This window comes from Desmodus rotundus, chromosome 6, assembly GCF_022682495.2.
Source record: "Desmodus rotundus isolate HL8 chromosome 6, HLdesRot8A.1, whole genome shotgun sequence".
Taxonomy (NCBI): Eukaryota; Metazoa; Chordata; class Mammalia; order Chiroptera; family Phyllostomidae; genus Desmodus; species Desmodus rotundus.
Genome location: NC_071392.1, coordinates 45,126,886 through 45,140,924, shown reverse-complemented (window position 1 = coordinate 45,140,924; position 14,039 = coordinate 45,126,886). Strand labels below are relative to the sequence as shown.

The following is a 14,039-nucleotide window of genomic DNA, read 5'->3' as shown; positions in this document are numbered from 1 at the left end:
TATGATAAGCAAGAAAATGTTAAACCGAATGCGTAGAGGAAAACATTTCATAGACAAAGTCACATGCATTTATTTAATTAAGTTTTAGTTTAATTTACATGAGAAATGGAATGGAATGGTTATTTCCTCCATGGTGAAAAAGGTCTTTCTGAGGATGCTCTCCCCATGCCAGAGAAATGGCATTTTAATATTAAAGACATGTTGAAGATTCTCCTTGTACAAAAGTGGGATTACATGTATTCTGAAGTTGTCACCAGAATGAAAATAGAAAGTCTTCCTGTCTAGCAGACTCAAAAAACCTCATGGTTAGAATTAGGGAAATAGTCTTTTCATAACTATTTGCTTGGCTTGGCTATGAAAGTAGGCCAAAGGTAAGATTTGGAATTCAGTGCCAGCCTCTGCCTTACCCACTTTCTAGTTTTTTTATAAAATGAGGGAAATAAATTTTTCATGAGACCTGTTGAGGTTCTTTATGAAAAAGTATTATTTAAAGGTAATATATTATATTATACAAGCAAAACAGAATCTCATAGTGTTAACTATTTCAGCAAGACAGTTCCCAGGAAAATGGACTCAAGAAGTAATGAAATGGTGAATCATTTCAAGGCTTGTTGCTTTGAGGTAATCTATATCATTTTTTCTTTTTCCCCAAGATCAATGTTGGGTGCTCAACTGATAGCTCATCTGCTGATCCAGTAAGATTGGAATTTTCAAGGGACTTTGGGGCAACCTGGCACTTGCTACTCCCTCTCTGCTACCACAGCAGCAGCCACGTCAGCTCCTTGTGCTCCACTGAGCACCACCCAAGCAGCACCTACTACGCGGGGACCACCCAGGGCTGGAGGAGAGAGGTTGTGCACTTCGGGAAACTGCACCTTTGTGGGTAAGGACCCGCTGCTTCGTGCCAAATTTATTTTTCATTGACAGTTTTTTCCTGACATCATCATTGACTTTATCAGGGGGAAATCTCCACCTTACATTTCTGTTTCAGTTCTCCACTTAAAACAGACCGATGTATGTTTAAAACATAGGACATTGAGCTAACACACTACTAACGAATAGTTTGGAGATAGATTTAAAAGAGCGCACGGGGATTGTATTCTGTCAGGGGGTTCATGTCCCCATGGGTCTTTATTAGATAAATTAGGAAGCAACAGAAAGATGGTTTTCCCCTAATGCTGTAACCCTTCCCCACTCCCTTCTCCTTCACAATATAAATGCAGTTAGAATTGTATGACTTTCAAATACCTACCTATGTTTCTCACCCCAGGAGAAGACACACGTGGAGAATAGAAGCCCACAGAATATTCCAGTGTCTCATAAAAAATTGTTAGCATTCTTCCCCCTGGCATTTCTAGTTTTTCAACCTCTCTCAGCATTCTTGTTACATATACAGGGTGGGCAAACATAAGCTTACAGTTATGAGTACATGAAACAGTTTATTTTTGTATTGTTATTAATTATTATATAATTTTCTATATGAACAACTGTAAACCTACTTCTGCCCCATCCGGTATTTGACTCTTCTGTTGAAAATCTATTTGGAGATGAAAGACTTCAATTCTAACAGAAATGAAATGAAAATGATAGTTCAAAAAAATGAAACTAATAGTATAAGTGAATAAAGAGAGGAAGTCAATAAAGCAGCCTGCCAAAAATTTGTCTTTGCCCTCAGAATAAAGAACTTATAATTTCAGGGTATGTCAAAAAAAGAAGAAAGTATTAATATCATACCCTCAAGATGGAAATAGATTTACATTCCTAGTATGAAACAACATGATTAGAAGTCTTGGGTCTTCAAGCAAAACTGCTAGTACTTTTCCAAAAGGGCCAAAGGGAATTTTCAAAAGTCTGAAGTTTTTTTTTAACTTAAATCTATTTACATTTCATATAATCAGCATAATTTTTATAATTTAATTGTAAAGGGCTTTAATATTTTGTGTTGTTGAATATATTATTTATTAATTCTCGCTATTTGCAGCAGAATATTATTCTAAGAGATGACCTGTTTTTTTGAAAAAGCAATACTAAGAAAAATGTCCTCAAGGATCTTTAAAAGTGGGAGCTGAGGAGGCAAGGAGAGTCTCTGGAGACCATAAGAATAGGTGGAGCTGTGGACTCAGCCAGCACAACCAGAAAACTGCTATAGGGGTGGGAGGATAAGCTTGTCTATAAAAAAAATTGGGCATGGGCAACTCAGGAAAAACTTTTCATCCAAAATCAGTTGTATTATTCAATATGATATGTTACAAGAAATATAGAGAGGCATAGTAAAAAGTGGAAGAATTTATTTGAAACATGCTAGGGGGTAATAATATCAACTCCACTCAGGAAGTATGAGGCCATCAGCAACAAAAGTGATACTCGTTTTTATCACGCTGATATTAACATCATTCACAACCACAGCTCTCATTTTCTGGAACTCATGATTCCACACTTCTAGAAAAGAAAATCTGAACCAGTCAGCTATGGCCAGAAAGCCAAGTATTGCAACAGAACGATGGCCGCCCCGAATCCCTGCTTATGGGCAGTGTAGGCAGGAAAAAGCCTGGAGAGCCAATCACTTGGGCACCTATGACCAATACTATGACCATTATAGTATGAGAAGCTCTAAGTTTTTAATTCAATGGACCTCTAATTTCTTTTAATTGCCCAGCTAAGCATTACATTAAATAGGAAACAATCCTATGTATGGGTTATAGATTGTTTTGACAACTGAGACTTGCTTCAGTAAGTTCCCATATGGAAATAATACTATTTAAAAGAACAGGAAATAAGGTCACAAAGATCTGCCAATCAGAGGTTCTGAGTGAAGAGACCCATTCCAGGACAGTGCCCTGATGTCATGGAGCCTCCCTCACTCAGCATTTGGTTATGTCCACCAGGCTATGTTTGCTCATAAAGCATGGTGATGTAATTTGGCAATTTGAACAAGAGCAATGCAGAGATCCGTATTTTCACTGACTGGTACAGGGTGTCAGTTTAAAAAATACCTCCCCCAATTATAAAGGCACAGAACTTAGACCATCATATTATTTGTATTCCATGTCATTTCTATTTCTATGAAAAGAAAGTAAATCTGTTAAGGAGGCATGCCCACTCTCACAATGGTATAAAGCTATCTTTCAAACTGCCTTCAACCATTTCTGCAAGGAAGAACTTGCCTCCATAATGTTGTCTAGCCCTTGTTTCAGGAAAAGAATTAACACTCTTCTTAAAACCCACACAGGCATGAATTGCTGGAAGGCAGAAGTTAAATTTTCTCCAACTCAGTGAACCATCCCTTGTTTCGTATTCAGCATGGTACATAATAATGGAACAAGTGCTAGATGCTAAAAAAAAAATATGTACAACCCATGTTTAAAGTACCCCTTTCTGTGCATTTATTGGACAATGGGCACCATAAAAAGTATTTTAAATGTTATCATGTTCAGAAATGCCATTTTTGCCTCCATATGCAGTCAATTCACATTTGAAGTATAAGTTTTGAGCTTCCATTGAATTTTATTCACATCCCCTTTGTGTCCTTTTTGTCTGGAGTGTTTTTTCTTTAAAACTCCTAATTGCTTTTGCTTTATACAGCTTCATAATGAGCCAACCAAAATCCCTATTTAATGAAAGCACTGTTGTGTGCTTGAAACTTTAAGTTTACATTTAAAGAACAGATCCTTTTGAATATCACTGGCTTAGGAGAACAGATGCTGACATTCGGCAGGGAGGGTGGCAGTGAGAAATTTTCAAAATAAGATTTCAGCAGAAGGCAACCACGGTGAGACCAGACCTTTCAGCCCGTTTATCATAGCACTTGCAGTTTCTGTGTCAAAGCAGGTGAACGATAATAAATATCCAACCAAGGTGGCTCATTTGTATTCAGAACATTTGAATAAATAAGAAGTTTTTAAAAAGTCCATGCAGGCTTTTGTTCAAAGGAAAACTCCAGCCATTTCCCTCAACTCAGCAGTCTGAAAGTTCAAAAGGTAGGAAAATCTTCTTGCCAAGACTAAACTCTGATAAGTATTTGAAAGTAAAATTTAATTATGAACTGGCATTTTGGGGGCAGCTTAATATAGTTAGAGTCTTGCTATAAACAGTGAAAGGAGGGTTAAAATTATATGGGAGAACTTGACTCCTTCTGCTTTACTCTCTACTAAACCTTAGAAATCTAATAAAGTCTTCTAATACTGACTTCTAATTTCTGTTTTAAAATTTATTCTGTATTTGGTTTCTATAATAATTGAAAATTGGACAGATTCACAGGGTTCCAAAATGAATATACATGTCATCTCTACATCTGACCCCTCTAAAGTAAATCCTTCTTCTCTGAACTGAGTTTTGTACATAATAAAATATGCTAAACTATTTCTGGGCTTCTACCTAAGTATGTAGATTATTTCCAAAGGGCTAAGTTATCATCAATAATATAAGACAATTCACTTGCAAATAGAAAGAAAAATTACCTTTGATCCAAAAAGAAATTAAGAAATAAGAGACATCTGTCTATAATAAATCTGATTTTGTTACTCCTCTCTTTAAAATAATCTTTTGGGGCTCTCTCTTGCCAGTAGAATAAAATCCAAAACACCTTAGTTTGGCTGTTAAGGCTTTTCATAACAAATGACATAACAAAGATTTATTGAGCACCCAGTGAATCTGACACACTGTACGGGGCACCATGGAAGGTGCAAAGAAGAAAAAGGTGTGGAGATTGGCCCCTAAGAGTTCACAGCCAATAAGAAAAATAGGTATGCTTTTAAATACATGCACCTGTGGTAACTATAATAATGGAAATTTCATCAAAATTATGGAAGAGAGAGAACAAGAGAGACTGATTAAGTGATTAGTTATTTGCTATATGACCCAGCAATTTTACTACTTTACCCAAAAGAATTGAAAACCAGTATTTAAGCAAATACTCACTCATGAATGTTCCCAGAAGCACTATTTTATGCATTCTTTCTTAGGCCTGATCGCTCCAAGAAACCACCTGTTTCTGCCCAGGGCTGCACTACCATTTAGCATTGTTTCAGGCTTAAGTCAGGCAAGGGAAGTAAGGCAGCCAAGAGATTAGGAGACTTCTTACAGACAGAATGAGGATTCAACTATGTCAAAGCCAAGGGGTAAGGGTCCATCACCCCCTTTTTCTATAGCCCCCCAAGTCCTTCCCTGAGGTCCCCTTCATGACCGTGCCTGTTTTAGGTCATCCCTCCCTTGAGGAATCTTACCTGTTATTGGCTAACTAGTCATCCACCTGGGGCCAAGAAGAGTGAAGTAAAAGGGGGCAGAGGTGGCGCCCCTGCCAGGGAGATAAGCTTTGTCTCCTTAGTGGTTTATGTTCCCAAGGTCCTTTACTCAGCCTTAGCCATGGGGGGTTACAGCTTCTGAAACCAAGCAGGGCAGTTACCAACAATATATTCACACAATGGAATATTATTTGGTCAAAAAAAGGAGTGAAATTCTGATATTTGCTACAACATCGATGAACCTTGAAAACATCTTGCTAAGTGAACAAAGCCATACACTAAAGGTCACATATTGTATGAGTTCATACCCAGAATAGGTAAATCCATAGAGACAGAGAGTAAATTAGTGGTTTCCAGAGGCAGGGAGTAGGGGGACTGCTTAAGGCGCACAGCGTTTCCTTTTAGGGTGATGAAAATGTCTTGGGACTCTATAGAGGTGATAGTTGGCCAGCACTGTGAATCTGCTAAATGCCTCCAAATTATATACTTTAAATAGTTAATGGTTACTTTGCGTTATGTGAATTTTACCTCAATTAAAATAAAAGATAAGTATGCAGAGTGTAGATAGTAGGATGGAGAAAGCTTCACCCAGAAAAGTCAATATTGAAAAAGTTGGAATTTTGACATAGTGATAGAATTGGGAAGAGCTTACTGGAAGCAAGAACCTTATTGGCAAAATCCCACTGAGGAATGGAGTTGGTGTCCCTGACACGTTGAATTACGTTTTCTCTGTCTTGAGTGTGGTGCAGTGGTAGTAACTGCTGACTACTCGTTGATCAGATGTGCTTACTTCAAAGGTATGTTGTTCTGTTGATTAGATTTTGAAAGACTTGTACCTCTTTTCCAGATCTGTGCGTTTCAGATGGTACCAAGGATTTTACCCTGCTGGCTCTCAGCCAGTGACATGGGCCATTGATAATGTCTACATCGGTCCCCAGTGTGAAGAGATGTGTAATGGACATGGGAGTTGTATCAATGGAACCAAGTGCATATGTGATCCTGGCTACTCAGGTCCAACCTGTAAAATAAGCACCAAAAATCCTGATTTTCTCAAGGATGATTTTGAAGGTTATCTTTTCTTATAAATTATATGTAGCTTTGTGAAGGAATTTACATATTAAACATAAGTTGTAATATAGAAGCAATCATTAAGTTCTACTCTAATATTTCATTATTTATCTCTACAATTGAAACTACCCAAGTCTTCATTTAGTTCTGAATTTTATAGGGTTCCATTTTTTAAACAATGGCCATTGTGAGTGAACAAGAACATAATTGAGAAAAACTAAGGTTATTTTCATCACTCTTTCTTTCACATGTAATTTCTCATTAATGTTGATTTTATAAGATTTCTATGGAGGGCTAATCTTCTTGGGTGAAGGGAACAAGTTTCCAGAGTATAAATTCCTTTAATTGCTTCATCATCAACCCATTAAGTAGCCTCTTACCACTTTCTGTATCTCAGTTATACCTAGAATCTAATGTCATTATATGTGAAGATAAGGCTAAAACATAAAAAAATGTATATGATGTAATAATTGAAATTATTCTCAATTATATATTCTTTGGATATGCACTCTGATAAAACTATGTGGAAATATCCTCATAAAAGAGTCTTAAATGTTATAACTATCTATGCTAAGATAGTGGGATTAAAGATTTTTTCTTTTTCCCAAGTAGTGTATAAAATTGTTATATTTATGGTTTTAAGGAACATTCTAACATTATATTTAGATATATCAATACATTATTTAGCCATAAAAAGGAATTAAATGCTGGTACTTACTACAATGTGGATGAACCTTGACAACATCATGCAGATGAAGAAGTCACATACAAAAGGCCATACATTGTATGATTCCATTTTTATGAATCATTGAAAATAGACAAATCTATAGATACAGAAAGCAGATTACTGGTTACCAGGGACTGGGTAAGAAGAAAATGAGGAGTGACTGCCTAATGGGACAAGGTTTTCTTTACAGATGCTGATAAATTTCTGGAACTAGGTAGCTGTGATCGTTACACAACACTGGGGATGCATTGTTCATTTTTAAATGATGAAAATGGTAAATTCTGTTATGTGCATTTTACCATAATCAAAAAACTGAAGTAGATCTAAGATGAATATCTGAGGTGATCTGAGAGCTAGTTTTGAAAGATATTGTTTAATTGAAAATATTAAATTATACTAAAATTTCTCCCATTAAAACTGTGGGGTTTTTAAAATTTTTGTATTGTTGTTCAATTATAATAATCCCCATTTTCCCCCCATTGCTCTCTCCTGCCCTGCCCAATCCCCATCTCCCACATTCAATCCGCCTCACCCCCGTTCTTCTTCTCTGTAGGTCCTTTATATACATGTTCCTTGACTTGACCCTTCCCCTTCTTTCCCCTCTTATCCCCCTCCCCTGCCCCTCTGGTCACTGTCAGTTTGTTCTTTATTTTATGTAACACTTGTCTGCCCTCACAGTAGCAGGGACACAGTGAAGCCTGTGGAAAGGCCACATTACACTCCCTCATTCACTGATGAGCCAGTGTCTTTTTCTGAGGTGTAGAGACACAGAAAGGAGGGGCCCATCTGGCTGGACCATAGATACCCAGGAAAGGGCCCCCTCCTTTTGTCAGGTGAACCCTTGAATTATAAAGCCAAGGTTAAACAATTCAAATATGCTTAAATCTTGAAGAGACCTCTTATCCCAAACTCTATGACTTTGATATTTATGACTTCATATTTTAAAACTATACAAAGCACTTATATTCCTTAAAAATAATATGACTGTAATTGGAGTCATAGGTAAACCATATATTTCACCTTTTTCAGGTCAGCTAGAATCTGATAGATTCTTATTAATGAGTGGTGGAAAGCCATCTCGGAAGTGTGGAATCCTTTCCAGTGGAAACAACCTCTTTTTCAATGAAGAGGGCTTGCGCATGTTGATGACACGAGATCTGGATTTGTCACATGCTAGGTAATCACTTTTGAATGCTGTTGGGAAATTACATATAATGTACAATGGCAGAAAATAATTGAATCAGAAAGAAGCAGAGATCTCAAAGACAAGGTCTTCCATTGGAAATGCTTTTTTTCTCTTATCAAAAACTCCATTAAAACACAATTTACACAATTTTCATTCTAAAACTGGGAGAGCTTTGTGCAATAACTAGATCAGAAATGAAATACAAATAAACAAAGTTAATATCTGGTGTTTTTCAAGATGGTGACTAGGAAATGACAATATTTAACTTTAACTTCAGAAAAATAATGTTACATCTTTATCCATCTTCTATAGAATATTTTTCATTAACACTTGGACTGTGTAGAAATTATTTACGCCATGCTTAGTAGAAAGCCTAATTGAAATATAATACATCCTCAAATTACTCACAATTAATTTACATCCATTAGCAATTTAAGAGCATTTGAACTGTGGCCTTACTTTTTAAAAACATTTCTTTCCAATGGTTCACTCATACATACTAAGCACTCATTTTCTAAGCTGAGCACAGTCACTCAGCAACAAACATTTTAAACTCACTCAGAGGATTATGTCCTGTCAAAATGTATATCCTTTGACCATTTGATGCACCAAACACTTAACCAGGAAAATTAAAAAAAAAAAGAATTTACATGTTTAAAATGGAACCCTGACCTATTTTTGCAAGTGAACAAAAAACTGATGTTTTTTGAAACATTTCAGAGTAAATAAAAATACATCATAACATATTATCCTTCTCTTCCTCCTAAATCTTTATTTATTGGATTTATAAATTTGATTATGCTTCATAGAAAATACAATTCTATCTGTGAGATAATAATTTTACAGTTAGAAGAAGCAAGATTTTATTTATCACCATCCTACTTTAGTGCATATGATTTAATTTGATGGTCTTTATTTCAGATTTATCTTTGGCAGCTGAGTTGTCTAATTTAAAAATTATTAGGTTTTTCTAAATAATTTTACATGGTTTATCTATGACTAAATTAATATAAACATTTTCCCAATACAAGTAGAGAATTGGCTAAAAGTTTTTCTCTGTGAATGATTATTATTTTTATAGATATAAACATCACTAGGCACTAACCATGTTTTTTTTTATTAATCCAATGTTAAAAGCTCCATTATTTATCTCATCTCTGTAGCATGCTGTGTAGGATTTGCATATATTAACCTCAGAATGCTCCATGTAAAATCCCAATTTTCTCAGGTTATGATAAATGAATACCCAATAAATGGAGATAGGGGAGAGGAGGAACCCATAAAGAATGCATGGCTTTATATGGAACTATAACCTTTGTTATAAGCCCCAATATATTTCATATGCATGACCTGCATACCTAACAGGGTGTGTGTGTTGGGTTACACATGAAATTTATTCTGCATTACCAGGTAGCACAGCAGCCAGACCAGGCACCAGCCGCTTGCCTGACAGTGATAACATGTGAGCTAGTTTTTATTGGCACCCCAGCTGCTTGCTGCCACTCTGTCTACCTCCCTGCCAGCTGGACAGCCTTCACTGGCTGGTCGCCACAGTTCTTGATGGCCAGTACCATGCATCGCAGACCCAGCAGTAGTCAGAAGTTGGCACGGCCCACTGTCACCACCACTCCACACTCATGCTCCTCTGCCCCTGGCCAAAAAAAAAAAAAGGCAGAAAACAGGCCCAAGCTTCACACACCTCTTGACAAAAGATGCCTGACTTTTTACAAAGAGGCATTAACAACTGGTGAATTTAAATGTGTCTCCCAAAACAAATAATGTACAATCTAAAAAACTACTTGTATAACCTGAAAATGAACAATTTTGCCAATAAATGATATAAACTGCATTGATTATATTCTCCCAGTTTAAGATACTAAGGACAAGAATCCAAATTTATCTTAAGTAGATAGCAATGCATACTCCCAAACTTGCTGAACCCCTCCCATCTACTTATAGAATAGCCAAAAGGTACAGTGAATGCTCCTTTCCTCAGACTTACCTCTATGGAGGGGCGCAAAAATGTAAATGCCGGTGAAGAATTGCCTTTTTTCAGATTTCACATTTTATTAACTACTTTTCATGTTAAAAAGGAAAATCGGGCTTTGAAATTATTTCCTTGGACATTCATTCATTCATTATATTCAGTAAGCCATGCATTCCCTGATTACCCTGTGTGCTTGTCTTTTGCTAATGGTGTGAATTTCTCGCTGAAGTAGATATCTACAGTAAATTTACTCATGTCAGATTTGTGCAGTTCTTCATGAGACTGGGATGCGGTAAAGGTGTTCCAGATCCCAGGAGCCAACCTGTGCTTCTGCAATATTCTCTCAACGGCGGCCTCTCGTGGAGTCTCTTTCAAGAGTTCCTTTTCAGCAACTCCAGCAACGTGGGCAGGTACATCGCTCTGGAGATACCCATGAAAGCCCGTTCTGCTTCCACTCGCCTTCGCTGGTGGCAACCATCTGAAAATGGGCACTTCTACAGTCCCTGGGTTATCGACCAGGTCAGTCCCTTTAGGGTAACTGCTATAATTTTGTCACTGGAGCTGAATGTGGCCTTAGATAGCGCTTAGTCCAACCCCTTAGTTCAGTAGAGGAAGCCCAGGACAGACAGTTGAGTGACTAGCCCCATGGCACACAACTAAATTAGATATGGCATTTAACTTCCTTTCATTCTCTTTTCCTCCAATTGCCTGGGCCTACAAAAATAAAGGACACAAAAGAGGGCCTAGTTCCTGCTCAGAGAGGATTCTGCCATATGGATAGATAGAAGGACTTTATCAAGCGTGAGACAAGGTTATAATTCTCTGAAAAGGAAAATGTGCAAATTAGCATTGGTGCCACATGCAATAACTCCCAAATCCTCTTCCCTAGCCTTTGAAGAAAAAAATAATAAATCTCCCTAACATCCTATGGACAACTCTAAAGGATCTTCATACATAATAAAATGCATATCAAATAGAATCTGTTAACGAACAGTAGAATCCATACAAAGAATTAAAATTAAATGCCTTAGGATACAACTGTCCTTAAATAGAAATTTTACATGGAAAATAATCACGTTAGCCAAATTTTGCTTTCCCAGCTTGGGCACATGTAGTTTCCAAAGGCACTATTTGGCTCACGAAGGCTGTGAATGGTTTTGTCAATCCTTCGATTTGTTTTCTGTAGCTTCTTGCCAGATGGGCAAGCAGATCACATAAACAAGAGCATTCTGAAAGGGCCCCTAAAGTTGTGTTTGCTGTATAATGCCAGTTCTGTTCTAACAGCTAAAAACAAACAAAAAAGACTGTAGTTTCTTATATCTTAAAACCAAGTTAAAAATTTGTGGGTTTCTTAAAATACATTCCAGATTCTTATTGGAGGAAATATTTCTGGTAATACAGTCTTGGAGGATGATTTTACAACTCTGGATAGTAGGAAATGGCTACTTCACCCCGGAGGCACCAAGATGCCTGTATGTGGCTCTACCGGAGATGCCCTGGTCTTCATCGAAAAGGCCAGCACCCGTTATGTAGTCACCACAGACATTGCTGTGAATGAGGACTCATTTCTGCAGCTAGATTTTGCCGCCTCCTGCTCAGTCACAGACTCTTGTTACGGTAAGTATTCCATATCCAGATAGGGACAGAGGTATGTAAATGGGAGTCTCTGATAAGTCTGTAAAAAAACACAGGTGCCCTCTAAACCAAACCATAACTGCAGTCTTGAAAAATGTATGTAAACTGAGTTTTAGAAGTTTATTTTTTAATCTTCCTTTTCAGTTACGGTTGACATACAATATTATATTACTTTCAGGTGTATACACTAGTGATTAGACATTATATAACTTACTATGTGATCATCTCGATAAATCTTGTGCACCCATTGGACAACATACATAATTAGTAGAATATTATTGTCTATATTCCCTAGGCTGTACTTTATATCCCCATGACTATTCTGAAACAACCAATTTGTACTTCTTAATAACTTCACCTTTTTCATTCATGTTGAGAAATCATCTGAAAGTCTTATGGGAGCTTCCTTGTAGTTACTAACTGCTTTTCTCTTGCTGTTTTTAATATTCTTTTTGTCTTTAACCTTTGGCATTTTTATTATCATGTGCTTTGGTGGGCGTATCTTTGGGTTCATCTTCTTTGGGACTCTCTGTGCTTCCTGGACTTTTATGTCTATCTCCTTCAGCAGATTAGGGAAGTTTTCTGTCAATATTTTTTCAAATAGGTAATTTCTTGCTTTCTCTTCTCCTTCCAGCACCACCATGATACAAATATTGGTACACTTGAAGTTGTCCCAGAGGCTTCTCACATTATCTTCATTTTTTAGGATTCTTTTTCCTGTTCTGGTTGGGTGTTTTTTGCTTCTTTATATCCCAAATCATTGATATGATTCTCAGCTTCATCTACTCAACTGTTGATTCCCTGTAAATTATTCTTCATTTCAGTTAATGTAGTCTTTATTTCTGACTGGTTCTTGTTTGGTTTGCATACCTTTTTTATGCTTACTATTTCTTTATTGAAGTTCTCACTAAGTTCATTTAGCATCCTTATAACCAGTGTTTTGAACTCTGCATCTAATAGATTGCTTGTCTCCATCTTATTCAGTTCTTTCCCTGGAGTTTTGATCTGTTCTTTCATTTGTGTCATGTTTCTTTGTCTCCTCATTTTGGCAGCCTCCCTGTGTTTGTTTCTGTGTATTAGCTAGAGCTGCTATGTCTTATGGGCTTGGTAAAGTGGCCTAATTTAGTAGGTGTACTGTAGGGTCAAGTGGCACAGCCTCCTCGATCACCCAAGCTGGGAACTCCAGGTGTACCCCGACCTCCCAACCCCCATGTGGGCTGTGTATACCCTCCTGTTGTAGTTGAGCCTTGATTACTGTTGGCACATCAATGGGAAGGATTTACCCCCAGGTGGATCAGCTGCAAGTACTGACTGCAACCACCGAACACAACCTCCAACCACTGTGGAGGATCCACTCTGCAGGGCCCCACCCCACAGAGCAGAACTTACTTTGGTCAGGCTCTGGTGCCCATTGAGTCCACCCTTGAGTGTGTCACTTTTGGAGGTGGTACTTGGATATAGTCTGAAGCTGTTCACTACGTGTGCTGTCTCTGGAGCCTCCTGGGAGGTACCAGCCAAGGTCAGCCCTGCCTGTGTTCTGCCTAGGGCTACTGGCATGGGCTACAAAGTGATCTGCAGATGGCTGCTAGTTGTTCCGGGCTTGGAGGTGCCCAGGTGAAGCCAAGATTTGAACCAAGGCTGACTGCCACAAGGGCCAGGCCTGGGGCCACTTAGCAAGAGGTGTGGGGCACACCGAAGCCAGATGCTGCTTGTTTGAGGGATTTTTAGGAAAATCTGAAGCATGAGCCAAGATAGGCCATTTGCCTGGATAAGCCACTGGAAACAGCTTGGGTGGACCCACAAGTTGGGTGGGGCAAGGTCTCAGGGAATCACTAGGGTGGGACAAATAGTGTGAGCCAGGTTGATGGAGTCTCAGACATGGCACCCACTGCTGGCTCTGTGGATAAAGGGTAAAGGGACAATGGCTTATGCTGGCACTTTTGTCTGGCAGAAAGCTGTGTCCCCATCTCTCACCCTGATGCCAGTCAACTCACTTCCTCCCTGTATGTATCTGATTCCATTAATCTGCTGCCCCAGTGTTGGAGCTCAGACTCTGAGTAAGTTCATGCCCAGGCCTTTTAAGAGGAACTGCTTGGAACTCCAGAAGCCCTCAGTCTTACTCAGACACAATCCCCCAGTTTCACAGCCAGAAGTTACAGAGACTTTTCCTGGCCCTGGAACCCTGGGCTGGAGGAA

At 38.2% G+C, this 14,039-nt stretch overlaps 1 protein-coding gene across 1 annotated transcript in view; it reads left to right on the top strand.

Annotated features, from left to right (window-relative positions):
- Positions 1-14,039, top strand: part of RELN (reelin) — a 581,497-nt gene that overhangs the window by 505,950 nt on the left and 61,508 nt on the right. The window contains exons 41-45 of the mRNA XM_024557430.3: positions 654-883; positions 6,088-6,308; positions 8,065-8,212; positions 10,469-10,727; positions 11,576-11,825. Coding sequence (XP_024413198.2) covers positions 654-883; positions 6,088-6,308; positions 8,065-8,212; positions 10,469-10,727; positions 11,576-11,825 — 1,108 coding nt within the window. The remainder of the gene's footprint in view (positions 1-653; positions 884-6,087; positions 6,309-8,064; positions 8,213-10,468; positions 10,728-11,575; positions 11,826-14,039) is intronic.